This window comes from Hemiscyllium ocellatum, chromosome 20 (assembly GCF_020745735.1).
Source record: "Hemiscyllium ocellatum isolate sHemOce1 chromosome 20, sHemOce1.pat.X.cur, whole genome shotgun sequence".
NCBI classification, from domain to species: domain Eukaryota; kingdom Metazoa; phylum Chordata; class Chondrichthyes; order Orectolobiformes; family Hemiscylliidae; genus Hemiscyllium; species Hemiscyllium ocellatum.
The window spans coordinates 51,401,931-51,428,853 of NC_083420.1; the positions used below are offsets into that span (position 1 = coordinate 51,401,931).

A 26,923-nucleotide genomic window follows, 5' to 3' on the forward strand; every position below is an offset into this window, starting at 1 on the left:
ACCCTCCAAAATGTATCCCATCCAAACCCATTGCCCTGCTCAGTTACTCTACATGTACCCCTGACTAATGCACCTAACCTACATATCCCTGAACACTATGGACAATTTAGCATGGGCAATTCACCTAACCTGTGCATCTTTGGATTTGTCCACATATAAACTGCTTTAATTATAACTTGTTATAATTGTTATTTGATAATAGCAATGAAAATTTAGCAAAAGTGTGCTTCCTAGGAACAAGGTATTTGTGTTTTGTAGGCCAAGAAACTTACTGGATGCCTCATGTTCAAAATCCCATAGCAACAGTTCGTCAATCAACAGTCAACACTAGTCAATCATCCATGGTATTGCACATCAGTAATGACTACCGAACACAGTTTTCAAGCTAAGGTGGGATATGAGGTGCATATTTAATTGGGTCCTTTTTTTTGTACATTATCATAAATTATAAAGCATAGGAGAGAGCCATTCAATTCATCATGACTGCATAAACTCAAATGGAAGTACTACTGGTTTGAACAGGGGGCTTATACTTTCTCCATTGTCCTGCTGTTTTCCCTCCCCCTTTGACCTTTATTCCAATTCCCCTTTCAAAAGTCCTATTGAATCTATTTCCACCATTCCTTCAGGAATAGAACTACAAATATTTATTTATTATCTCCAAAAGGTATTTAAAGCCGCTGTACTTCCTGTTCTTTCCTTATTTTATATAACTAGATATGTTAATAAGCAGAAGGCTAAGGGGTGGTGGTGACCTAATGGTATTATTGCTAGTCTATTAATCCAGAAATTAAGCTAATGTTGTGGGCACTTGGGTTTACAAGCTGCCATGATAGATTGCAGAATTTGAATTCAATACAAGAAGAAATCTGGAACTAAGAGTGAACTAATAATCATGAAAGCATTGTCAAAAAAAACCATCTGGTTCACTAATGTCCTTCAGGGAAAGAAATTCACCCCACACACACCCGGCCTTGTCTACATATGACTCCAGACCCACGGCAATGTGGTTAACTCTCAACTGCTCTGAAACGACTTAGCAAGCCTCTCAGTTGTTACAATTGGTACGAAGTTTCATGTGAATTGTAGTGGTTCAGGAAGGCAGCTCGCAACCATCTCCTCAAGGGCAACTAGGATTGGGCAGTAAGTGCTGGCCAGCCAGCGATGCCCACATCACAGGAGTGAATTTTGAAAAAATGATGGCAACTTGAGAAGTTAGTTAAGTACAGAGTTTCACAGTAATGAAAGCTTAGGTAATATGTTTTCAGGGAAAAACAAGTTTACATGAGAGTTTAATGATAAATATAGTCCAAGTAAAAGGTAGTTGGCCAAAGCATTTACATTGTATTTAATTCACCAGTCAGATAAGTCAACGGAAGAGATGTATGGCATGTAAACTGATCCTTTGATCAATTTGTCCATGCCAACCAGATTCCCAACCCAATCTAGTCCCACCTGCCAGCATCCGGCCCATATTCTTCCTGTTCATATACCCATCCAGATGCCTTTTAAATGTTGCAATTGTACCAGCCTCCACCACTTCTTCTGGCAGCTCATTCCATACACGCACCACCCCCGTGTTAAAAGTTGCCCCTTAGGTCCCTTTTATGTCTTTCCCCCTCACCCTCTAGTTCTGGACTCCCCCACCCCAGGGAAAAGACATTGTCTGTTTATCCTATCCATGCCCCTCATGATTTTATTTTTTTTTGTAGATATTTTTATTGAAATTTAACATTTTTGCAAATTTACAAAAATAAACAAAACTCTCAAATACAAACATTGATGTACAATTAAATCATATATACAATAGTCATAATTTAACAAAGAAAAGAGGAAAGAAAGAAAACAAAAAAAGAAAAAAAAAGAAACGAAAAACGAAAGAAAAAAAAACTCAACTTTCTACTAATCTAACCTATAACTAACCAGAGTGTATACCTAAGTCTCTTACATGCTCGGAATGTATAAACATCAAATATAATAAAACCCGTATTGGCGCAGGATTCCTCTCCCAAGGGGCCCCGGAGCAGCCCGGTCTGAAATCTTCACTAAATAAAAGCCCTTGTTAGGATAGCCGAAATATCTGCATTTATATAATTCAAAAAGGGCTGCCATATTTTATAAAATAATTCAGTCTTTCGGTGCACCATATTTGTGAGGAAGTCAAGGGGGATATATTCCATAATTAATCTGTGCCAATTTGAAAGTCCAGGGGGGCCCTCAGCCACCCAGTTCACCAAAATATTTTTCCTTGCACAGAAAGAGAGAATAGAAAATAGTCTCTTCCCATGCATATCCAGAGATGAGAGGTTCGAAAAGCCCAAAAGGAGAGATACAGGGTCCACCCTAATTTCCGTTCCTAAAATTTCTGTCAGGGTATTTGCCACTTTAGTCCAGTATCTGCGGATTTTCTGACAAGTCCACAGACAATGTACAAGAGTACCCACCTCTATTTTGCATTTAGGACACATTGGAGATGCTCCTGCCTTAAATTTTGCCAGTCGAGCCGGAGCTATATGGGCCCTATGAAGTATCTTTAGTTGGATAGCCTGAGTTCTGTTACAGATAGCAATTCTTCTAGCATTTTCCCAAATGTCATTCCACATATCCTCAGAGATTTCTAGCCCCAAGTCCTGCTCCCATGTTTTAAGCAGGTCATCCATGTCTCCTGAGACTCCATCATGTAGCAAATGGTATATAGTACTAACGGAGGATGCTCCCGCTGGTCGTAAGACATTACGTTCTCTGTCTGATTTATAAAGACTATCTATTAATGTAGTCTTCCTCTGTATATAATCTCGAACTTGGAAGTATCGAAAGAGATCCCCATTAGGTATTCTGAATTTCAGACGCAGCTGCTCAAAGGACATCAGGATCCCATCTTTAAATAGGTCCCCTAAGCATGAGATGCCCCTGGATCTCCAGAGTTTAAAGGTGGCATCTGTAATCCCCGGTTGGAATCCCCATGCGCCTACTATTGGTGCATGGGGGGATGTTTTATGTGAGTTACCCTCATTTTGCCACATTATATTCCAGGCCTTAATTGTGTTTAATATTATGGGATTTTTACAGTGGTCTGTAATGATTTTCCTCTTATCTGAAAATAAAAGGTTAATAAGTGGGTATTTTACTTGGGAGGCTTCGATATCCAGCCAAATTGATTGTGGATCAGATGAAACCCAATCAGCTATGTAACTTAGTAGGGAGCTTAACTGATATTTCCTAAAGTCTGGGAAGTCCAGTCCTCCCCTTGCCTGTGGAAGCTGTAGCTTCTTCAGCTTAATAAGGGGCCGTCTATGGTTCCAAATAAAGGAGCCCAACCAGCCATATAATTTACGTAGGGCCCCTCATGATTTTATAAACCTCTGTAGGGTCACCCCATAGCCTCCAACACTCCAGAGAGAACAGCTGTAGCCTGTTCAACCTCTCCCTATAGCTTAAATCTTTCAACCCTGGCAACATCCTTGCAAATCTTTTCTGAACCCTTTCAACATCTTTCGATAGGAAGAAGACCAGAATTGCATGCAATATTCCAACAGTGGCCTAACCAGCTGCAACATGACCTCCCAACACCTGTGCTCCATACTCTTACCAATAAAGGAAAGCATACCAAACACCTTTTTCACTGTTCTATCTACCTGCGACTCCATTTTCAAGGAGCTATGAACCTGCACTCCAAGGTCTCTTTGTTCAGCAACACACCCTAGGACCTTATCATTAAGTGTATGAGTCCTGCTCCAAAATGCAGCACCCTGCATTTATCTAAATTAAACTCCATCTGCTACTTCTCAGCCCATTGGCACATCTGATCAAGATCCTGTTGTAATTTGAGGTAACCATCTTCGCTGTCCACTACATCACCAATTTTGGTGTCATCTGTAAACTTACTAACTGTACCTCTTATACTCCACACCCGAATCAGTATGTAAACGATGAAAAGTAGAAGAAGAAGAAGGTATTTCAGTCATAATCCCATGCCAAAGATTGAAGAATGGAACAACTTCAGTTGGAGTAATCACACCTTGTTGAAAAGCATGCTCAAGAATAGCCACACGTGAGAACAATAGCAATGCTCAGGGTCAACCACCTTCTCCTAATGTGTTCAGACAATTACTGGGAGAATACTCCATCAGTTATGGAAATTTTGCACAGCTACAATATCACTGATTCATGGCATCAAGTCATGCTGTCATGTTTGATATGTGTCTGAAATTATGGGCTCAGTATATTACTAGACAAGGAGAATATCAACACTGCCTCAATTTCAGTGTAAAACCATACTTTGGAGATGAAGCCTAGTTTTTGAAGTAGATGTGGCTTATGTGGTGGAATTGCTTGCAGCCCATAAAGAAACGTAATATAACTGAGGAACCAAGGCACTGAGGAGGAAGATTGTGCTGCTGTTTGATTTTGTCAAGGGAACACCTGTCAAAAATTTGCCCCGTCCTGGAAGGAGCAATGAAAATTCACCTGAGGAAGCAGCATTAGAGAGAGCTGAATGACCAGTGATGCAATACAGAACAGCCTTAATCATTCTTGGATAAGTGTTCAACGTTGATGATTTTGACCCTTCATCTCATTCATTTAACCTTTTGCACACCACCTTGAATTCCAAATCACAGTTGCTGCAGCTTCAGTCATTGCATCGCTCATGATAAGACGAGTGGATATCAAGTGCAAGATTTATGCAAGGCATTTATTCCATTGATATTTTAGTCTTTTCTTGTAAAAGTTGTCATGGTACATCTATTAATTGTGCATTGTTGTGTATCTTCACCAATGCGAAGAGCAATACTAGAGTTGTTCCTTTTTAGAAATATTTTCTAATGTTTCCTGTAAGGAACAACTAGTTATGGCCAGTTTCAGCAATAAGCTTTTGTTGTGTATGTATACAATACATAGTCTGATCAATAAACTCATAGGGTGCCAACAGAGCCAGCAATATGTACTTTTCATACATAACAATAGTTGAGCAAAAGACATGCATTTTTTCCGTCCAATATTTAGCTGTATAAATATTTAGAATTTGAACTCAAACATATACTATGCCTGTCTCTTTGGCTACGTAGAACATTTGATCTTCCGTAATTACACCGGCAACACTCCCCACCTCTTCCTCCGCTACATTGATGACTGCATTGGTGCCACCTCGTGCTCCCGCGAGGAGGTTGAGCAATTCATCAACTTCACCAACACATTCCACCCTGACCTTAAACTTACCTGGACCATCTCTGACACCTCCCTCGCCTTCCTGGACCTCTCCATCTTCATTAATGATGACCAACTTGACACTGACATTTTTTTTACAAACCCACTGATTCCCACAGCTACCTGGATTACACCTCTTCCCACCCTACCTTTTGCAAAATTGCCATCCCGTATTCCCAATTCCTCCGTCTCTGCCGTATCTGCTCCCAGGAGGACCAATTCCTCCTCCACAACACACCAGATGGCCTCTTTCTTTAGAGACCGCAATTTCCCTTCCCACGTGGTTAAAGATGCCCTCCAATGCATCTCATCTACATCCCGCACCTCCGCCCTCAGACCCCTCCCCTCCAACCGTAACAAGGACAGAACGCCCTTGGTGCTCACCTTCCACCCTACCAACCTTCGCATAAACCAAATCATCTGCCGACGTTTCCGCCATGAGGGATATATTTCCCTTCCCACCCCTTTCCGCCTTCCGCAAAGACCGTTCCCTCCATGACTACCTGGTCAGGTCCACGCCTCCCTACATCCCACCCTCCCATCCTGGCACCTTCCCCTGCCACCACAGGAACTGTAAAACCTGTGCCCAAGCCTCCTCCCTCACCTCTATCCAAGGCCCTAAAGGAGCCTTCCACATCCATCAAAGTTTTACCTGCACATCCACTAATATCATTTATTGTATCCATTGTTCCCGATGCAGTCTCCTCTACATTGGTGAGACTGGGCGCCTCCTAGCAGAGTGCTTTAGGGAACATCTCCGGGACACCCTCACCAATCAACCACACCGCCCCGTGGCCCAACATTTCAACCTCCCCCTCCCACTCTGCCGAGGACATGGAGTTCCTGGGCCTCCTTCACTATCAGACGCCTGGAGGAAGAACACCTCAACGTCCGCCTCGGAACACTTCAACCCCAGGGCATCAATGTGGACTTCAATAGTTTCCTCATTTTCCCTTCCCCCACCTCACCCGAGTTCCAAACACCCAGCTCAGCACTGTCCCCATGACTAATCCTACCTGCCTATCTCCTTTTCCACCTATCCACTCCACCCTCTCCTCCCTGACCTATTACCTTCATCCCCTCCCCCACTCACCCATTGTACTCTATGCTACTTTCTCCCCATCCCCACCCCCACCCTCCTCTAGCTTATCTCTCCACGCTTCAGGCTCTCTGCCTTTATTCTTGATGAAGGGCTTTTTCCCAAAACGTCGATTTCGCTGCTCGTTTGATGCTGCCTGAACTGCTGTGCTGTTCCAGCACCACTAATCCAGAATCTGGTTTCCAGCATCTGCAGTCATTGTTTTTACCACCTATATTATTGGCATAATGACTATGCTAATTTAAAAAGATCTGGAGTTTTATTTTTAACATACCATTTTACTGTGGAAGTTGGTTTGAATAAACTTTGAATCAGCATCTCTCTGGCATTATATTTATTGTGTATTTTGAGTTGAGAGTTTGAATGCCTGTATTTGAACTGAGTGATCCAGTTTTATCAGGAGATGTGGATTATAGGTTTTCTCTGTCATTCAACTCCTCATCCCTTGGGAGAAGATCCTGGCTCTGACTACACACAGCAGCAAATAGACAATGTCTTAGATCCTGGACTGATGCCAGAAGCTGGCCTTCGCTTACTGTGCCTGCACTTAGTGAGTAAAGAGGCTATCTCCCTTGACTGAGGACTACTGACAACGTAGCAAGCGTTGAATCAGCAGTTAACAGTAAGGCAGCTCAGAAACAACGTGAGTCTGGTATATGTAGCTGAGAGAAGAATGCAAGGAGGCCAGGCAATGCAGGAGAGAAATATTGTGATCACCCAAGAGGGATGAGTGAGTGAGCAGCATGATAGCAAACTAGAGACTTAGTCTCGTCCAGTCCACAACTCCCTCAGTGTAGTGTCCTTGCAGTGCCAGTGCAGGTTTAAAGTGCAAAAGTGTACTGTTTTGGATCAGAGGTGTACTTTGAGGGTTCTTAGATGCTGCCATATATGGGATACAAATTTTATTGGAAATGTCCTTGGTTAATTTAGACATAGATTAATGTGTATACCCTGTTACCAAAGGCATTTCATTATGGTCGTTGATCATTTAAGTCTAGCAAATAATTTAGTGAGTCAGTGAATAGTTGAGTTTGATTTTTTTTTAAATTGTGTTCAATTTCTTTGCAGAAGTTGCTGATGCATCCAAAGAGAAAAGGACTGAAGTAATTGACGAAGAATGTGGGCTCGCCATTACATTCAGTAAAAAGGGCAATGTGATGCCACATGCACGTTACGATTGTGTGGAGCAAGACTTTACGTATGTAGCAATGAGTGTTCGTTGATGTGAAAGCCTTTTTAAGTTTATATACTCTGATAGTTAATCATTTGTGAAGATTTGAATTGAACTGTGTTGTTGCAATAATTAAGACAGTGTTGTACCAGTAGGTTAACTGGTGCTGCAGATTGTTGATACTAATGCATGGTGTTTGTACGTTGTGAACTAAATGTATTTTGAGGAGTTGGTGCATTTTGTTTTGAGGCCAGAATTCGTGTATTTCTAATGTGAATCAGATTATTTCCATGAGAGATTTGTCTGTAGTTTTTGGAATATCTAAAATTCACATGCTTTTTGCAAAATTGGAAATCTTAAAACCCCCTAAACTTAAATAGGACTGATTATAGGTCATTGACTATGATGATGCAATAACTTCTATTTGGTGATACCACCTGACCTGCTGAATGTTTGCAGCATTTTCAGTTTTTTGTGTGAAAAATAAGTTTTTTTTTTGTTCTGCAGCATTTTGCTTTCTGACTTACCATTTGTATCTATTTCCTGTTGAGTTTGCTGGTTGAACCTAGAAGTTTCATTTTTTTCTTAATAGTGTTTCTTCATTGGTGGAGAAATTTTAAAGTGGAATACATGTTTAATATGGCAATTTGAAACCCATGAAATTAATAGAATAATTGATTAAAGCTTTTGAATGGTCTGCAAGTCACTGATAGACATGTCACTGCTTTTTGACAGTGCTCCATCTCTTGTTTTTGGTATCTCCTTTGTCCAAATTTAATGGAGAAAACGTTAAATCTCTGATCGCTAACAATAATCTACTTAAATCTTGGAACAAGCACAAAGCCAAGTTTCAGGTGCAAGAACACATGCATGAATTTCAGTTCCTGCAGTGATGGAAAATGTATATCTTTTTTAATATATTGATGAAAGTGAGACATTTTTGAACATTAATTTAGGTCGGCATCATGCACTTTCATATTAAAGGTAAAATTACTCTGTTTCATCAGGTTAAATGTCAAATATGCACCCTTTTTAAATACTGGCTTTTTTCCTATCTTACAAAAAAAAACCATTCTGTCTGTCAGATAACAAGCAGTTTTAATCTTTCTTACCTGCCTGCAGGGAAATGGGTGAGGTTTTTTGCTATAATCCCCGTGGAGACTGATAGCTTTTAAAAAAGAAATGTATTTTTCTGTGACCTATGTAAAGGATCCCACTATTTTGCCTTTAAAATTTTTACAGTTACAAAAAAACTAAAATCAACATTGACTAAATACTGCTTGGCAGGTAAGTTATAAACTAAACTACACTTACCTCCATAACATGACTATAATCCCCCCCCCCCCCCCCCAAAAATACCATTATACAATATTATACTTGGCAGCAATAGAGCTCTATAGTTTCAAGTCGAAACCGTCTATCATTTCAGCAGGTTGTATTCTCCCTGTTACTTGAGTGAACCTTCCAGTGTCCCTTTCAAGCAAATTCCTCCGATCGTAATCAAGTGGGCATGCAGCCGCAAGATCCACTTTGATTTTACTCGTGAGATTCCGAAAGTTCCACGTGCTCCAGTATTAATCATAACGAACAAAAACCAACACTCCCCAAGCATTTTGTGCTCTCAGTTGCAGCTTCCTTGCATTTATGAAGCACACCTAACTACCCCCACCCCCAATTGCCTTTATAACTGGCACTGTAATATTCTGCTCTAGCCCTGCACATCGGATTCTGAAACATTCATCCATGCCTTTGTTATTATTACGATGCTACTTTACAGTGTTCTGCAGCAGCCCCTCCTCTTGCACCTTGAGTAAATTTTAATTTTCCCAGGAATTTGCTACTGAATCCTATTGCTGCTATTCTACACACAGACCTGTTCACTCATCTTCCTGTTCTCACTGTCCTAAAATGATAATTAGCCACTTTGCACATCTGTTCTGCAAGCTCTCATTTGAGGAATGTGTGATAGACTGATCCTTCCTTAAAATAAACTGTCTTCTTCATTTTAGGCGCACAGAAAATGAGGTATCTGAGCCTGCGGGTAGCAATGCATATTTCTGTGAGCAGTGCTATTGTTACATCTGTGACAAGCCTGCCTCTGAGGTGGGTAAACATTTATAATTGCAATCGTCACATAAATCGTACTGCCTCCTTTTTTATGGATTTAAAAGCCTAATAGTGAAAGGCATTATGTCCTGAGAGAAAATAATTCAACATTTAACATCAAGGGAACTAGAGAAAATTGAAATTAAAATATTTTACCCATCTTGATGCATACAATTTTTTTTTATCTTCATGAAATCTGAGTGGAAATAAATGCTTTTAATTTTGACTGCGTCGAAGACCAATTAGAAAGCTGTGGCTGCATTTAAGTTGGATATCCCTGTGCAATGATGTCAGTATGCTTTTCATTGATTAGTGTTTTCTCCTATCTCCTTTTTTCCCCCCCTTATCCTCTGCATTAGTGCCAGTACTGGAAACTCCCTTCAATTTGCCATTGCAATGCTCACAATAAAAGTACATACTGGAAAGCACATCGTGATGTTGCACTAACCGGTGCACTCTCAATATTCAATTTCAACCTGGTTGATATTGATTCAGAGCTTCGACGTGGAGGTAAGCATAATTGCTTGGTGTGATTACAGAGTTCATTAGCAACTTCAATATTCCAAGTGATCGTGCCTTGTTATGCAATTGGGTAGTGCAGCTTGGAATTTGCTTTAACAGCTATTATCTATTGTATCAAAATCCAACTCTAAGCATAATGAGTTCAGAATACTGATCCAAGCAGTTTTGTCTGTCCTGTTTTTAGAGCACAGCACTTTTCAAAGCTTGATGTCTATGTAACTTTGTAATTTCAGCTCTGAAAGCTAGAAAATTGACACTATGATACTATATTAAGCATAACATTTCATGTGTATTGGTTATGCTTTCATCCAGCTTCATCTGCATTGACAGTGATGTAAGATAGTCAGCAGTTAATTACACAAGAGCATTAGGATGAAGCAGCTGTAGTGTCATAAGCTGCTGAGGATGTGTAACGTTTATGAACATTAACAGAGCCAAGATTGAATTACTGCTTCAGATTGACTGTCTTAATCTTTTTGCAGTGTTGCATTTTTCTGTTCTTTTAAATATGTGGTGAGTATGCCAGGTATGATGATAAGTGACATAATGAAAGAATACAAATGAGAGTCATACATATTATAGATTCAGCTCTAGGGAATTGCCAGAACTAAGTGGATAAATGTACTATCTAGTATACTATTCAACTATACAAACTAGGAAAGTTCAAATTATTTTTGCACTATGGTGAGGTTAATTAAAGTTAACTGGGATGTGATGGGAGTGTCTGAGTTTGACCTTCATGCCCCTCTCGATGAGGTAAGAACTAACAAGGACTTCCGTTCCATTATTGCTATCCAGTGGCTATTGCTGCTGAGTACATGTGTACAGGCATCATTGTGGTGAATAAAGAAAATGAAACAGAGCTTGAAGGGTTCACAAAATCTATACCTTAGCATGAAGTGCAACTTTTAGAAAAGAAAAGGAATACAATGCAGTCTGATGCAACTGTATTTTTATGCAAATAAGACAAATGACAGTAAAAGTATCAGTATGAGGTACTTCTGAATTTGTGCCAGAGTATAGTGAAAGTACCCTATAATGCATAACTATTGAGTTAATTTGCATTTATCAATCTTGAATGCCTATCTATCTTTGTTTCCTGTTATCCCCCATAAGCTCGCTCTTGTTCTGTCATGCATGCTGTCACTATAATACTGTGTTAAGCAGCAACGCAGCTTAGTAAACCTCCAGGGTTTGGTCAATGTTTTTACTTTATCCTACCAATACTGCTCCTTTAGCTTCAGTGTTAATGAGTCATTCAGTTGTTTTGGGGGTCTTGCTGTGTGGAAAGTGCAATCCACACAAAACATTACTGCTTTGTTCTAGTGCAGGATGTTCTTTGCCAAATTTCTAAGAGATATAATGGAGTCTTATTGACCAGCTTTCAGCTCAGTTAATTGGCATTCTTTGTGCTTGGAGTAACGGACAAAGTTATGGAAGTCCAGACATTAGCTCAAGACAACTGTTTATCGTGGAGTGTCATTCAGTTTATGATCATCTAAGTTTTTTAGGCAAATTAGAGAAGGGGATAATCCTGAATGTTTAAATCTTTAAGTCCTTTATCAATGTTCATGAATTAAATAATGACTTACAGTTTCTATTGTGGAGTTCTGAAGAAAACTTATCTAAATTGAATGCATTCTCTTAATTGATTTTTCAGGTGCCTTATTGCAAAAGTTTTGGATGGAACTTGCTGTGGAATATAACAACTATTTAATGGGGATGATAACCACTCGGAATTGCCTGATTACATGTATCTGTGTTTGTCACAAACAAGTTCAAATATTCTGTGAACTGTGCCATTTGAACCATGTTGAGATCCGACTGTACAGGTAGGACACTGACACGTCTGATATTTGTCAACTTTATTGTCTTTTTTTCAAATGCCTTTTTGGGTAGAAAAACTCTCTAATCAAATTTGAGGCTGAGCATATTATCCAGTCTCACATCTAAGCACTGAAGTAGTATTGTAATGTTGGATGACTATGGCTTCGTCTACCCTAGGCTGGTAAATTATGTTGCCACTTCCATATGGTATTCCACTCCATATCTGCCTGCATTGTTTTTTGTCCAGCTGATTCTTTCCTTTCCTTGCAATGTTTTTCCCTGCTTTCTGGGATGAAACTCTCACCTCGGTAATGGAACAAGCTACAGTTGGAAATTGACAGCTCCTCCTGAATTAAAATCTACATTTGGTGATTTATGTACAATAAATCCACTATTTGGTTTAGAAACATGTCTCATCTAATGCTCCCTCCAAGCCTTATGACGACGCGGATGTCTAGAGTTTGCCTTGCAGATCAAACAGGCTGCACATGAGAGACTTTCCCTTTTAAGAGCTACAGATGTGTAGCAATTGTTTAGAGATCACAATGCAAGAAATGGGCTGCTCATAGCATAGGAAATGAGAGGGAATATTGGTCTGCTCTCACTGGAATACTGACTGGGCAAATTTCTTTAAAGACTATAGCTTGTATCCAGTATGCGTAATAAGAATGTGGTATGATCTGTGGAAAGTTTGTGGCAATCTAGTAAGCTGATGTGTCCTCATTTAACACATTCCTGAAAAATTGCAACTTAAGTGAAAAGTCTTTTCAATAGTATTAATTGTTATAGAAATTGAGTTAGAGTCAATAGGCTAAAGTAGAAATTGCTGGAGACACTCTGCAGGTCCAACAACATATGTGGGAAGAAAGCGGAGTTAATGTTTTGAATCCGGTGACTTCTGTACTGAGTTTCTCCAGCAGTTTCTCTGTTTTTGCCTCAGATCTCCAGCATCCACAATTCTTTGTTTTACCTTACAGTCCATAGATCCATCCTTAGCAAAAAGCAATTAAAAGATACCTATAGACTTGGTTTCAATACAACACTTTAAATGTCTCAATTCTTAAAATTTATTTCATTTTAACAACATAAGATATCTGTATAAAAGATGAATGTGACATTTTATGGGCATTGCCTCTGATAGTAGACCCTCCAATGGCCAGTGTCTGGGGTTTGCACTTGGGGCACTCAATTATTTCTGGCCACATGGGGGCTAGCGGTGCCCTTTTGGAGGAGCTATAGCAGCTTTCTTTTCTTGCTGCATTCTGCCTCTTCCAGAATTTGTACCGTCCTCTGCTCCTCCTGGCCAACTGCAGATCCAGATTAGGTTTACTGCCTCCTCTGTGTTGTCCCATCAACTATGGGAATGCAGTCTGCCACAAAACCCCCACCATTCTGAGGCTGGGCTGCTGAACTGGTGTGGTCATAGTGGGCGGCACGGTGGCACAGTGGTTAGCACTGTTGCCTCTCAGCGCCTGAGACCCGGGTTCAATTCCCGACTCAGGCGACTGACTGTGTGGAGTTTGCACGTTCTCCCCGTGTCTGCGTGGGTTTCCTCCGGGTGCTCCGGTTTCCTCCCACAGTCCAAAGATGTGCGGGTCAGGTGAATTGGCCATGCTAAATTGCCTGTAGTGTTAGGTAAGGGGTAAATGTAAGGGTATGGATGGGTTGCGCTTCGGCGGGTCGGTGTGGACTTGTTGGGCCGAAGGGCCTGTTTGTTTCCACACTGTAAGTAATCTAATCTAATCTAAAAAATTCTTCCTTGGACCAGTGATGGAGGTGGGGCAGTGGGTTGTTTACTGTAGTAGACAACATTTTAGCTAATCTTGCAACTCTCAATGAGGTTTCATGTCCTAATCGCTTAACCCCATATTAAAGTGAAACAATTCTAACCTGGGCCACTTCAAACAATGCTTCCCAAAAGTAAAAAGGGTGGGCTCAGGTAGAAAAGGGTATGTCTACCAAGTTGTGTGTGTGTGAGATCACAAATTGGTTTGTACAGGGCAAGAGCTCATTTATGGGAGTTGTCTTTGATGCTGAATACAAGGCTGCATGCCCTATTTCATTATCTAATTCTTGAATTAGTAAATTATGAAAAGACTATTAGGCTGTTAGAATGAGTAGCTCATTCATTTTTAAAGATATAAGAAATGTAAGTCTCCATAAGTCTGCTCTCTTGGGCAAGATCAAGTGTTCAAGCTCACATTTGAATTTGATTTCTACATGTAAATACTGGAGCTTATATTTTTGAGTAAAAAGATTGATTGCATCTGTTGTTTCCCTGAAATTAGGTGATCCAGCAGCAATGTTTCCAAAATCTTGAATAATACAGCACAAAAGGAGTCAATTTTTTCCAGTTAGCCCTCACTCTCTCAAAGAATAACCCGGATCATCCCTGGCTCTCTTTCCATTACTCTGCAGTGTTTTGTTTGTTCTGGTGTGCATTGGAACACCACAACTTGCAACTCCACACCCCCCCCCCCGCCAAACCCTACACTATTCTGACTTGGAAGTATGTTGTCGATCTTTCAGTGTCGCTGTGTCAAAATCTCTGTTGCCATTGTGGTTCGACGTATAGTACATGGACTGCAGTGGTCCAGGAAGGCTGAACTAGGAATGGGCAATAAATTTTGGCCAGCCAGTGGCACCCAGGTCCTGAGTGAATGAATCATTTTTTAAAAAAAATTCCACTTTCAATTTTGTGTCCACCCAGTTAGTCAGTGACTGACTGACTGACTGAGTCACTCATCATGTGAAAAATAATTTTTCCCATTTCACTGATTTCGTTGCCATTTCCCATAAATTTGTGCTTTCTAGTCAGTTACAGACCCTTCAGTTTCTCTTTATTAACTCTACCTTATGCTAGCCTCCCCAATCCATCCATATAATATTTTTATCCCTGGAAGCATTCTAATTCATTCTTCAAGGCTTCCACGTTCTTCTCAGGGTGATGACCAAAATTTTTCCCAATTGTTTGCAAATGAGTTGGAAGCAAAAAGTTATATCTTTGGAACTGGCAGACGGTGTGAAACAGTGCTACCCTGATGGTATAGAGAGAATGAAACAACAGTGAAGTTAATACAATGCAAAATGCTACCTGACCACCTAATAAACTAAAGACAAAGTACCCTTTGGTCTGGGTTTATTGTAAATAATCACTTTTTAGCAGAAACTGAATCTTTTGAGGTTTGCATAAGTAGTTCTTCTGTTGGTTCAGCTGGTTATGGAGGTGAGTAACTTATCCATTCAACCCACAAAGTCCCAGGTTTGATCTCCAGACTGACGTCAGCATTGGGAGTGAAAAATTAGCTTCAGTGCCCCAAGTAAAAGAGAGAACAAAAATGATTGTTACCTGCTCCTCGTTTGCTAAACACTGACCTCTACTGGCGATCCTGGGTTGGTGGGTTGAACAATCAAAAACAGAAGCAGATGCTGGAGATCTGAAAATTAAAAAAATGCAGAAAGTGTTGGAGAAACTTTCTGGGTCTAGCAGCTTCTGTTGGAAGTTCGTTAAGTGAGTCCAGTATAACATTTGAATCGCATTGATTCTAAAGCAGAGTTGTGTTGGTCTCTTTTCATTCCACTGTCTGCAGTGAGAGATATGAGACTTGCTGAGTTTCTCCAGCAAATCCTTTCAGTTTTTGACTCGTTGAGATCTGATGGCTGATTATTCATATTCAGGACTCTGCCATTTACTCTTCTTTCCTGCCTGCCCCCACCAATAACTCCTGTCAATCAAAATCTGGCAAACTCGGCTTGGATATATTTAAAGACCCAGCCTCCACTACTTACTGCAGAAGTGAATTTTTACGTCATTTGACCTTGAGAGAATTAAATTTTTCCTTATCTACTTAAATCTGAGGTGCCTTCTTTTAAGTTGTACCCTACCTCTGGACTCACTCAGGTGAGGAAATAACACTGTCAAACTCTTGTGGAATCTATGTTTCAATAGGATTGCCTCTTATTCCTCTAAATGCTCAACCTTTTTTGGCCTGTTGTGGTTCTGTTCGCCGAGCTGGAAGTTTTTGCTGCAAACGTTTCGTTCCCTGGCTAGGGAACATCATCAGTGCTATTGGAGCCTCCTGTGAAGCGCTGCTTTGATGTTTCTTCCGGTATTTATAGTGGTTTGTTCTTGCCGCTTCCGGGTGTCAGTTTCAGCTGTAGTAGTTTGTGTGTGGGGTCCAGGTCGATGTGTCTGTTGATGGATTTTCAGCTGTAGTGGTTTGTATATGGGGTCCAGGTCCATGTGTCTGTTAATGGAGTTTGTGGATGAATGCACATTCATCCACAAACTCCATTAACAGACACATGGACCTAGACCCCATATACAAACCACTACAGCTGAAAATCCATCAACAGACACATCGACCTGGACCCCACACACAAACTACTACAGCTGAAACTGACACCCGGAAGCGGCAAGAACAAACCACTATAAATACCGGAAGAAACATCAAAGCAGCGCTTCACAGGAGGCTCCAATAGCACTGATGATGTTCCCTAGCCAGGGAACGAAACGTTTGCAGCAAAAACTTCCAGCTCGGCGAACAGAACCACAACTACGGACACCCGAGCTACAAATCTTCAACCAGACTTTTTTGGCCTATCCACCTAAACCAATAACGTAATCTCAGAAATCATGGAGTCACAGAGATGTACAGCACAGAAACAGTACCATTCAGTTCAACTCGTCCATGACAACCAGATATCCTAAATTAATCTAATCCCACTTGCCGGCACTTGGCCCCTTTTTCCCTCTGAACCCTTCCTATTCATATACCATGTCCAGATGCCTTTTAAATGTTGTAATTGTACCAGCCTCCATCACTTCCTCTGGCAGCTCATTCCATACACGCATCATTCTGCATGAAAAACTTGCCCCGTAGGTCCCTTTTTAAATCTTTCCCCTCTCACCCTAAACCTTTGCTGTCCAGTTCTGGACTCCCCCACCCCAGGAAAAAGACCTTGTCTATTTACCCTATTCATGCCCATCATGATTTTATAAACCTATATAAGGTCACCCCTCATTCTCTGCTCCAGGCAAAGTAGCCCCAGCCTATTCAGCCTCTCCCTTTAGCTCAAATCGTCTAATCCTGGAAATACCCTTGCAAGTCTATTCTGAACCCTTTCAGATTTCGCAACATCCTTCCAGATATTGGAGGGAGACCAGAGTTGCACACAATAGTTAGGCCACTTCTGGAACAATGTCCTGTACAGCTGCAACATGACCTCCAAACTCCTATACTCAGTGCTCTGACCAGTAAAGGAAAACATACCAAACACGATCTTCATTATCTTATCTATTTGTGACTCCACTTTCAAGTAACTATGAACCTGCACTCCAAGGTCTGTTTATTCAGTAACACTCCCCAGGACCTTACCATTTAAATGTATAAATCATGCCCTGATTTGTCTGTCCAAAATGCAGCATTTCACATTTAGCTATATTAAACTCCATTTCCCACTCCTCTACCCATTAGGGCCAAGATATATGGAAAATACAAGATTTTTTTTTGGTCAAATATAATGTGTCAACTTCTACATGAGATTGTCTTTTACACGAGTATATATGGTATCTCTCCCATCTCCTGCGATTCCACACAAAGGCTGCTTGCTGAATTTTGAGGGGCCCTATTCTCTTCCTAGGTACCCTTTTGTCCTTTTAATGTTTTTTTAGAATCCCTTTGGAATCTCCTGAACCCTATTTGCCAAAACTATCTCTCATTCATTCCCTTTTTTGCCCTCCCGATTGGTCAAAATCTTGTTGTAATCTGAGGTAACTTTCTTCGCTGTCAGCTACATCTCCAATTTTGGCGTCATCCGCAAACTTACTAACTATACCTCTGATGTTCATGTCCAAATTGTTTTAAAAAATGATGAAAAGTAATGGAACCAGGGCCGATCCTGGTGGCACACCACTGATCACAGGCCTCCCAGTCTGAAAAGCAACCCTCCACTACCAACCTCTGTTTTCTCTCTTTAAGCCAGTTCTGTATCCAAATGGTTAATTCTCCCTGTATCACTTGTGATCTAATCTTGCTAACCAGTCTCCCATGAGGAACCTTGTTGAATGCCGTAATGAAGCCCATATTAGATCATGTTGACTGCTTTCCTCTCATCAATCCTCTTTGTTACTTCTTCAAAAAAATTCAATCAAGTTTGCGAGACATGATTTCCCATGCACAAAGCCATGTTGACTATCTCTAATCTGTCCTTGTTTTTTCCAAATATATGTACATCCTGTCCCTCAGAATTCCTTCCAAATATATGTACATCCTGTCCCTCAGAATTCCTTCCAAATACTTGCCCATTACTGATGTCAGGCTCACTGGTTTGTCGTTCTCTGGCTTTTCCTTACCACTTTTCTTAAATAGTGGCACCACGTTAGCCAACCTCCAGTCTTCTGGCAACTTACCTGTGACGATCGATGAAACAAATATCTCAGCAAGAGGACCAACAATCACTTCCCTAGCTTCCCTCAGAGTTCTAGGGTACACCTGATCAGGTCCTAGAGATTTATCCACTTTTCTGTGTTTCAAGATATCCAGCACCACCACCTCTGTAGTAAGGACATTTTTCAAGATGTCACCACGTCCTATATATTCCTTGGCCTTCTCCACAGTAAACACTGATGCTCAATACTTATTTAGTATTGTATATATTTGTGTAAAAGTCAAATTTTTTAGACTATTTTTAAAGGTCCACTATTACATGGGAACTAGTTATGAGGGGCTGAAATTCATGCTGCAGTTCAAAATACCATTTTATTAGCAAAAGTCAGTTTGATCGCTCAAGTAATCTTGGGTAAAAAAGAAAAACACAATGAATTATGGTAAAGGTAATTACCAGATAAAAGCAAGAGAAACAAGAATGAATTACTGGTAGGATATTTTATTTATACATACTGGTATGAAAATTTAACATGATTCATTTGAAATCCTGCAAAATCCCACTGTTCAACATCATGGCCTGGTATAATGGCATACTTAAAATGAAACATTTATTAAATTCTGAATGTGTAAGCATCGTGAACTTTCCTGCCAAAGTCTTCCATTTCCCTCCCATTCACACTCATAGGTAATGAACTTTAACAACATTAGCAAATTTGACAAAGAATTAAATATTATATGTTGTTAATATATCTCACTTTTATTCAGATATAATAGCACAATTAAAGTGATTAATTTTAACGATATTAACTTTTGGATTTATGGTGAACCAAGTGTGATAAGTACCAATAGACTTAGTACTGGTCTGAATGAATCAATTAATCAGTCAGTCAAAACCTGCTGTAGTAAATGAGGTGGGCTAAGTAGAGTTATGGACGGGTGTAAGAATGAATGAATGAGTAGAGACGTAATATAGTAAATAAAGAGCGAGTAGAGTGACCGGTATGAATGAAAGAATGCGATTTTGTTTAAGTGGGTTAATGACAACATGCAGTTTCCTTTTGTAAGAGGTTTATAATGTGATATTGTAGGGTCAACTTTTATGGGAGATAGATGGAAAATACAAGATTTTTTTGGCCAAAAGTAATGTGTCAACTTTTACATCGACTTTTGCTCGAGTACATACTTGAGTATATATGGTGTCTCCCCCATCTTTTGCCATTCCACACAAAGTCTGCCTTGCTGATCTTTGAGGGGCCCTATTCTCTCCCTAGTGACCCTTTTGTCCTTTAACGTATTTATAGAATCCCTTTGGAATCTCCTGAACCCTATTTGCCAAAGCTATCTCATGTCCCCTTTTTTGCCCTCCTAATTTCCCTCTTAGGTATACTCCTACTGCCTTTATACTCTTATAAGGATTCACTTGATCACTGCTGTCTATATCTGACATATGCTTCCTTCTTTTTCTTGACCAAAATCTCAATTTCTCTAGTCATCTGAAATTCCCTACACCTACCAGCCTTGCCTTTTCACCCTACATACAGCCTCTAGATTCTCATGATCCCATTTGATGGCTTCCCATTTTCTAGCCATCCCTTTACCTGCAACCATTCCCTTTGTGTGAAGCCTGGATGTTGTTTCACCTATTTGGGTGTTAGTGTCCTGACCCGGTTGGAACAGAAATGCTACATGGCCAAGATCCTGGAAGCTATCCCCGTCCCTTCGAATTTAACCTTGTGTGAGCAGCATTTGCTGCCAGGTGTTGTCTCCTTTTTATATTGAAGAGACCAGACTCAGACTGAGACTGCTTTATGGAATACTTCTGCTCTGTCTATAGGATGGACCTTGACCACCCAGTTGCTTGTTATTTCAATAAACAGTTTTGCTGTAATGGTAACATGTTTGTCCTGGGCCTGCTATAATGTTCTATCAAAGTGCAACACAATCTCAGGAAGCAACATCTCCTTTTCTGCTTTGGCACTCATAGCCTCTGTTTAAAAACTGACTTCCCTAACTTTAGAAACTGCATTCTGTCTGTTCTCCTTTTCATTCTAGTAGAGGGCACCCATTCACTCTCTTTCACATCTTACTTTATATCTACTTTACATTTTTGTTTCAATTTCCACCATTAAAAACCTCTTTGTCTTTTGAGTTGAGCCTCCAACCTTTCTGAGGCCCCTCTTGCTCCTCCTCTGCCCCTGTCAAAATGTTTTTTTAAATCATTAAAATTGTCATGCCAGACTAAGTGTTAACTCTGTTTCTCTCTCCACAGATGCTGCCAGTGCTGCTAAATATTTCCTGCATTTCCTGTTTGTTTCAAATATTTAGCATCTGCAGTATTTTAATTTTATTCAAATATTTGTTTTGCATTTGATGCCCACGTCACATGAAAAAGTTTAAAAATATCATTAGTGGTTTTCTTGATAACCATAATGTGGTTGTATTGAGCAAATTATGTTGCAAATGTAGAATCTAACTCTTAATAAGCCTGTTCTTTCCAAAGTACATGATATTCTATGAACTGGCATGATCTTTTACAGGGAGTTGTCACTTGAATAGCTTGACTATTTTCTAATGTTACTTCTTTCTCCCCACAGTTACACTGCAGTGTTTAATGTTGTGAACAACTTTCTGAATCAAGCAGAAAATGAAAAGCCAAAAGCAGCTGCCATTATGATGATTGGAGTGGCGAAGGAAATTCTCCTCCATAAACAGCCTCCACAGTTGGTTCATATTTTTTTTGTTTGCTTTTTGAAAATTTGAACATGATCACCCTGGTAAAGTGGTTCATTAATATGTTTTGTGAGCCAGAAGGCCTTGGTTTTGATTCTTGTTCCAGGTTTTATTTGATGATCCCAATCAAGAGTTAATCTTTACTGTTATCCTTAGTTCCTCTGGCATGGGGGAGAAAGAGCAGAGCTCTGACTTCTTTACTGTACCATTGCTCCTGCTGAAATGTACACATATACACATCTGAAAAGCATGAGTTCATGCTTGCTATTGTAAAGGATATTACGGGTGTGTCCTATTAGCTGAGCTCATGTCTGAAGAATGCCATTTTGAAGGAAGTACCAAAAGGTTATTGGTGCCATTGGAACTGTGCCCGAGCCAGTGCCCAGAAGCTTTGTGTGGGTGTAGTTAAGCCCCGCCCTGAACCCCCCTCCCACCCACTAGAGATTTTTAAGTTGTTTTGAATTATCCCCGTCTTCTAGTAGCCAATTAACTCAAGTCAGCAAAAAACCTTGGAATCTTTGGTAGAGAACACTAGGGTCTTCAATCAATCCAAGATAAGACACCTAGTATTAATGTCAGTGAGCTGTCGGAATCATCCTCCTTCGCCAATACTCTGCACGCTAACATTCTTCAATAGACTGGAGCTCTTTACTGTGTCCATCTGCACGTGCCACAGAAGGTAACCTGTAACCATATTATTCCACCAAAGTATATAAACCTTGCCTTGGGAAGGTCCTTTTATTAACAAGAAACTTTTTATCATATAAATTGTTGATATTACATAACCCTCAAACTCCATTTGCTCAGGTTCTTTCAGCCCCCTCTCCTTGAAAAACTGACTTCATTCTAGGACCTTGACAGTGTTGTTCAGTCCACTCTTAGTGAAAGATTTATCTCACACCCCACTAATTACTGGCTCCTCAAATTTACATAACCATTTCAAGCAGTTAACTCTGATTTAATATATCCTTCACCAGTTCTCTCTTTGTCCATTAGGTCCTTTCAGACCATATTAAATGATAGCAGATAAAAGTTAAGAGTGAGGGAATGTGACTTGCCCACTGCATGTATTTTACTGTATTTCCTCTACTCTGTCTACTATTCTACTGCCTTATTCCCCAGTTGCAGGAAAAGGATGTATCAAGTTGGATAATTCACCCATCCATGCCCTTAACTTTGTCTCTAGAAAGTGTACAGTTGAATTTTTGTTCCTTCTCCAATTTATAAAACCAAAAAACTTTCCAAATCTAAATTGCAGCAAACAACTTTGAGGTTCCAGACTGTGAGCTATGAATAATAATTCAAGAGCTGGTGCAGAGTCCAAAGGAACTTCTTTTGTTTGAAGCATAGAGACTAGGTGATGTGCTCACGTTTGTATCAAAATAATCAGAACAGTATAATTTTAACTTGCAAATGTGTGTTCATTAAGTTAACAGCAGCAGCGAATATATTTCCAAACCCATCTTTAGACTGGTTATTAGATTCTTCCTGATGCTAGTTGTTGAATAATTTCCTTTCATCTTTTGGTTGTTCCAAAGCTAAACAGCCTGATATACTGTAACTGGTTGTAGGACCCCATTCATTCAATAAGGCACATCAGGACGAGGTCACTTAAGGCATTCCTATTCAGCAAAATCTGTAAAGAATAGTTGCTTGATCTGTCTTGTCATTTTGTAATACAGAAGATTTTTGCCCATTTCATTTCCTGTGGTGTTGTAACAGGGAAACGTTCAACAAGGATGACCAGACATCGTCTCCAAGGCAGGCAGTTCCAATTTTTATGCGCAGGTAAGGTGTGCCTTGATTTTATTTAAAAATGCTGATCTTTGAAGTTGCTACACTTTTAAGATGGATTCCCTCGGAATTGAGGCTTCTGGCAAAATATATGCTCAATTGAACATCTTTTAGTTTGGGTACTGACTGGCTTTGCATTTCAGTTTTTTAGATGTGCTTTTTTTCCCTTCCTTGCTATTCAATGTATGGAATACCATGGACTAAATGGTTTCATTATGTAATCTCTCTGCATTTCAAGGTCGCGGTTAATCCACAGGGGTGCTCCAGAACCTTTTGTAATTTTCACCTGACTCATTTTCTGTCCTGTTTTTGACCTCGGTTGAAGCTTGCTTACTTGTAGCTGCTGGTTTGAGAAAATGCTATTCAAGAAATGAAGATTTTAAAGGTGATAAATATATTCAGGTGGTTGTTAACTTCTTTGAGTTTGCTTCACTCTATCTTGTAACAAATCCAAAGGTGCCAATTCTCATGAGATATGCCTTGGCCACTGAATTTACTGCCTGAATTTATGTACTGAATGCTGACTTAATGATTTGCACATTTAACACCAAGTGGAAAAGCAGCCTGAATGATTAGGTTGTGCACTTTGACGCATTTATGATCATTGATCATGGTTGTTGCACACTTATTTACAGCTGTTGTGGACGAATCACTCAACATTCTGTAAGAATTACTGGGAGATGTAGAAAATCCCTCAAAAAGTCAAACTTTAATTTGCAAAGAAAGGCTGTGGCAATCAGCTAATGGCTTCCTGATTGTCCACTAATTCTTTGTCTCTCTGCAGTTTATACAGTTGTTGCTCCCATGCTTATCGGATAACATTAGCATACCCAATCACACTGGCTTGCTTTGTCTTTTATCGTCTGCCACACTGGTTCCCGACATTACACTTAACCTATCACATTACCCCGCCATCATCTTCAGCATTAGCTCATCTACCAGTGATTCAACTAGCCTATCACAACGCACTACCATTATCTGTTCCTGGAGCCCTATAATATAATCCCTCCCCCCCGCCCAGCATAACAACACTAAGTTAACTACGTAACTGCCAGAGTAACCTCCATACAGCTAGTAGAATTTTATAGTACCAATGGATGCCATTTTGCCATGTTGGCTCTTTGAGAAAGGCATCTAATTCCATTCTCTGTTGCCTCTTCATTACCTGAAAGCTTTTGTTTTCCAAATGTGTGTTCCTTTCCCTTTTTGAAATATTACACTCAAATGTGCTTCCATCGCTCTTTCTGGCAGCTGATGCCAGATCACAGCAACTCACTGCTTAAAAAGAAAGCTTTCCCTCTGGATCTTGAGTTCTTGGCTTTGGTTATTGGACCTCTTATCTGTAAAACCGTTCTACTTTGTTCACTCCTTTTCAAACCCCTTGTCATTTATGAGCACCTATTTTAAATTTACTTCCAGTCGTTTGTCTATGGAAGACAATCCCAATTGTCCAGCAGCTCTCTTCTAGTGATGCCAACAACAATGATTTGATGCATCTGCCTTCTGTTTCTACTCTCGAGGACTAAATAGTACCTGCTTTAGAATCTGAAATTCAAACATAAAACCAAAATGAGTTTAATGTCTCTCAAAGTTGGAAATCAGAATAGTAAAGGAAGAATAAAATGAAATCTTTTGGAACTGAGCAAATTTCCGAACAAGAAATCTGAATCAAACCCTCAATATTTACACTTATTGCACTAGTTTATCATTGTTCTTCAGGAATGTTGGCAGATCATCTTGCTTAATATGGTCTTATTTTTGTTTTACAGAATCACCAGTGCATTGCAGAGAATGTTGGTATTGAGTGATTTCCCTCCTTATCTATTTAACAAGTTGAAGGCCTTTTATAAAACCCTTCCACTTCCTTCTTACTGCTATGCATTTACTAATAGGTGAGTTTTTTTACGCAATATTAAATTTATGTTTGAAAATGTTGTATTATTTTAAATAGGAAGAGAGAATGGTGAATTATTGCCACCTCAAAAGGTTTTGTGGCAAGACTAATGTAGGTTCCACATGGCGGCCTTCTCTACATTCCTGATTAAGGGAATCTTCTGTCCCAAACAGGTTTTACACTTGACTAACTCGGCTTTCCTTCCTTGCAACTGTCATAAGGTTGAGAGGTGACTAAGAAGATAAACTGAGAAGCAAGCAATAATAAATGAAGCAATGATATGTGATGTTCAGTCATCCACCTGAGGAATGGTCATTTTGTGCAAAATCTGCATTGAAAGTGACGATTCATTGTTTCTTTCTTGGGTAGAACCCCTCATTAATGCTTCTGTTGCATCTGTTAGTTAAGTTCTTTGAGGTGATTGTGAGTTAAGTGCATGATCAAAGTATCTTCCATCATAAAGTTTGATTGGTTCTTTAATCATTTCACTGTGTAAGATTACTGATTAAGTTAATTATTCTTATAAATTTACAGTCTTAATGTGCTGTCCTGGGATGACCCTTTTCTGACCTCCATCCTAAGGGGTCAAAATATCACTGGGCACCGACAGAAGAAAGGCAAAAAAGAAATGTTGTGGGAGGATGTCACTGTTGTGCAAGCACGAGTGGAAAGAATGGAGGCAAGAGGAGAGTATGTTTCCTTTTAATAATAGTTAATTCTGTTTTGCAACGAGCATTAACAAAGAGTATAGTTTTTTTTAATAAAAAATGTCTAATTTGGCACTTGTATTCTTGTATTCACCTCAAAGCTTTCATAATAAGAGATGTGACTGTAGAAATTAACATTTCATCCTATAATCACTTCGAGTTTAAACATCTATAATAGAAACAGTCTATTTCTGGTGTTAAGTAACCTGGAGCAAGTACACAGTTATAATATTAAATGAAAGCAATTTAGCACAGTGAGCAGAAAGAGTCTTGCCGTACGTAGGACTGAGACAGCAGATACAATGCCAGATTTGGCAGTTGAAAATGAGACAATATCCGATTAAGATAGATGGCTAAAAGAAAGAAGTAAGGTGTAAGATGTGGGATAAGAGATGTGGGAATAGGGTGGACACAGGCAATTCAGGCTGTTTGTGGGAAGGACAAATCCCAATAGATTAGATTACTTACAGGGTGGAAACAGTCCAAGTCCACACCGACCCACCAAAGCGCAACCCACCCATACCCCTCCATTTACCCCTTACCTAACACTATGGGCAATTTAGCATGGCCAATTCACCTGACCCGCTCATCTTTGGACTGTGGGAGGAAACCGGAGCACCTGGAGGAAACCCACGCAGACACGGGGAGAACGTGCACACTCCACACAGTCTGTCGCCTGAGTCGGGAAATGAACCCGGGTCTCAGGCGCTGTGAGGCAGCAGTGCTAACCACTGTGCCACCGTGCCGCCCACAATATGGGCCAAGCAGCCTGTTGTCATCTTTTAATGCACTTGTAGAAGTCACTGGCATCCATTGCAAAAGAGTTGACCTTAAGGGTCAAGAAAGAAATAAAATTTTTTTATGATGCAAGTTGATCAACAAATCCAAAGCTTATGTGCATTGATAAAGTATTGTAGTCATGAAATAAAAAATAGTTATGGAATTCCAATGGTAATCAGTCACTTAAATATTTAATTTCTTAATATTCGTGCCTTAGTGATTTTACACATTGCAGAAGTTTGCCTCAATTGTTAGAAGATTGTCCATTGTTACAGGCCATAATGTTATACAACAAATCTGTTATGCAGGTTTAACATGGAAGTTAATTTCAGATTTACCAGCTTTTATAGATACTTTTAATTAATCTCTGCAAACATTTATGACATGCCTGGAGAGCAGATGGGACTTGAACTCAGGCCTGTGTCCTAGAGTTCAGGACAAATTGTATCACACAAGCCCTCAAACCCAGCTTTTTTAAGCTCTGTAGGATTTCTCCTCCTGTGGTGATCCTAGAATTTAAAAGACGTTTATCTTTTGAGTGCATCAGGTTTACATCAGGTCCTGCTTCAATGAAGTGGCACAGACAAATTCCATCCGCATTATCCACTAACTTGCTACTCTCAGATTCAAGTACTTATGACACCAGCCCAGACCCTACCTTGTATCCCTCCCAGTTGTCTCGTCTGGTCTGCCTTGGGA

The 26,923-nt window shown here is 40.0% G+C and overlaps 1 protein-coding gene across 4 annotated transcripts in view; it reads left to right on the top strand.

Moving 5' to 3' along the window:
• The window catches only part of zgc:112980 (uncharacterized protein LOC503706 homolog), a 70,226-nt gene that overhangs the window by 16,482 nt on the left and 26,821 nt on the right, over nucleotides 1-26,923 (top strand). For 3 of the 4 annotated variants that reach the window (XM_060840855.1, XM_060840854.1, XM_060840857.1), the window contains 8 exons: nucleotides 7,373-7,502; nucleotides 9,485-9,578; nucleotides 9,941-10,091; nucleotides 11,764-11,935; nucleotides 20,914-21,039; nucleotides 22,772-22,837; nucleotides 24,613-24,735; nucleotides 25,272-25,427. In XM_060840855.1, the coding sequence (XP_060696838.1) occupies nucleotides 7,373-7,502; nucleotides 9,485-9,578; nucleotides 9,941-10,091; nucleotides 11,764-11,935; nucleotides 20,914-21,039; nucleotides 22,772-22,837; nucleotides 24,613-24,735; nucleotides 25,272-25,427 (1,018 nt within the window). Of the gene's footprint in view, nucleotides 1-258; nucleotides 391-7,372; nucleotides 7,503-9,484; nucleotides 9,579-9,940; nucleotides 10,092-11,763; nucleotides 11,936-20,913; nucleotides 21,040-22,771; nucleotides 22,838-24,612; nucleotides 24,736-25,271; nucleotides 25,428-26,923 lie in introns of all 4 variants that reach the window. The other variant, XM_060840856.1, reaches the window with a different exon arrangement.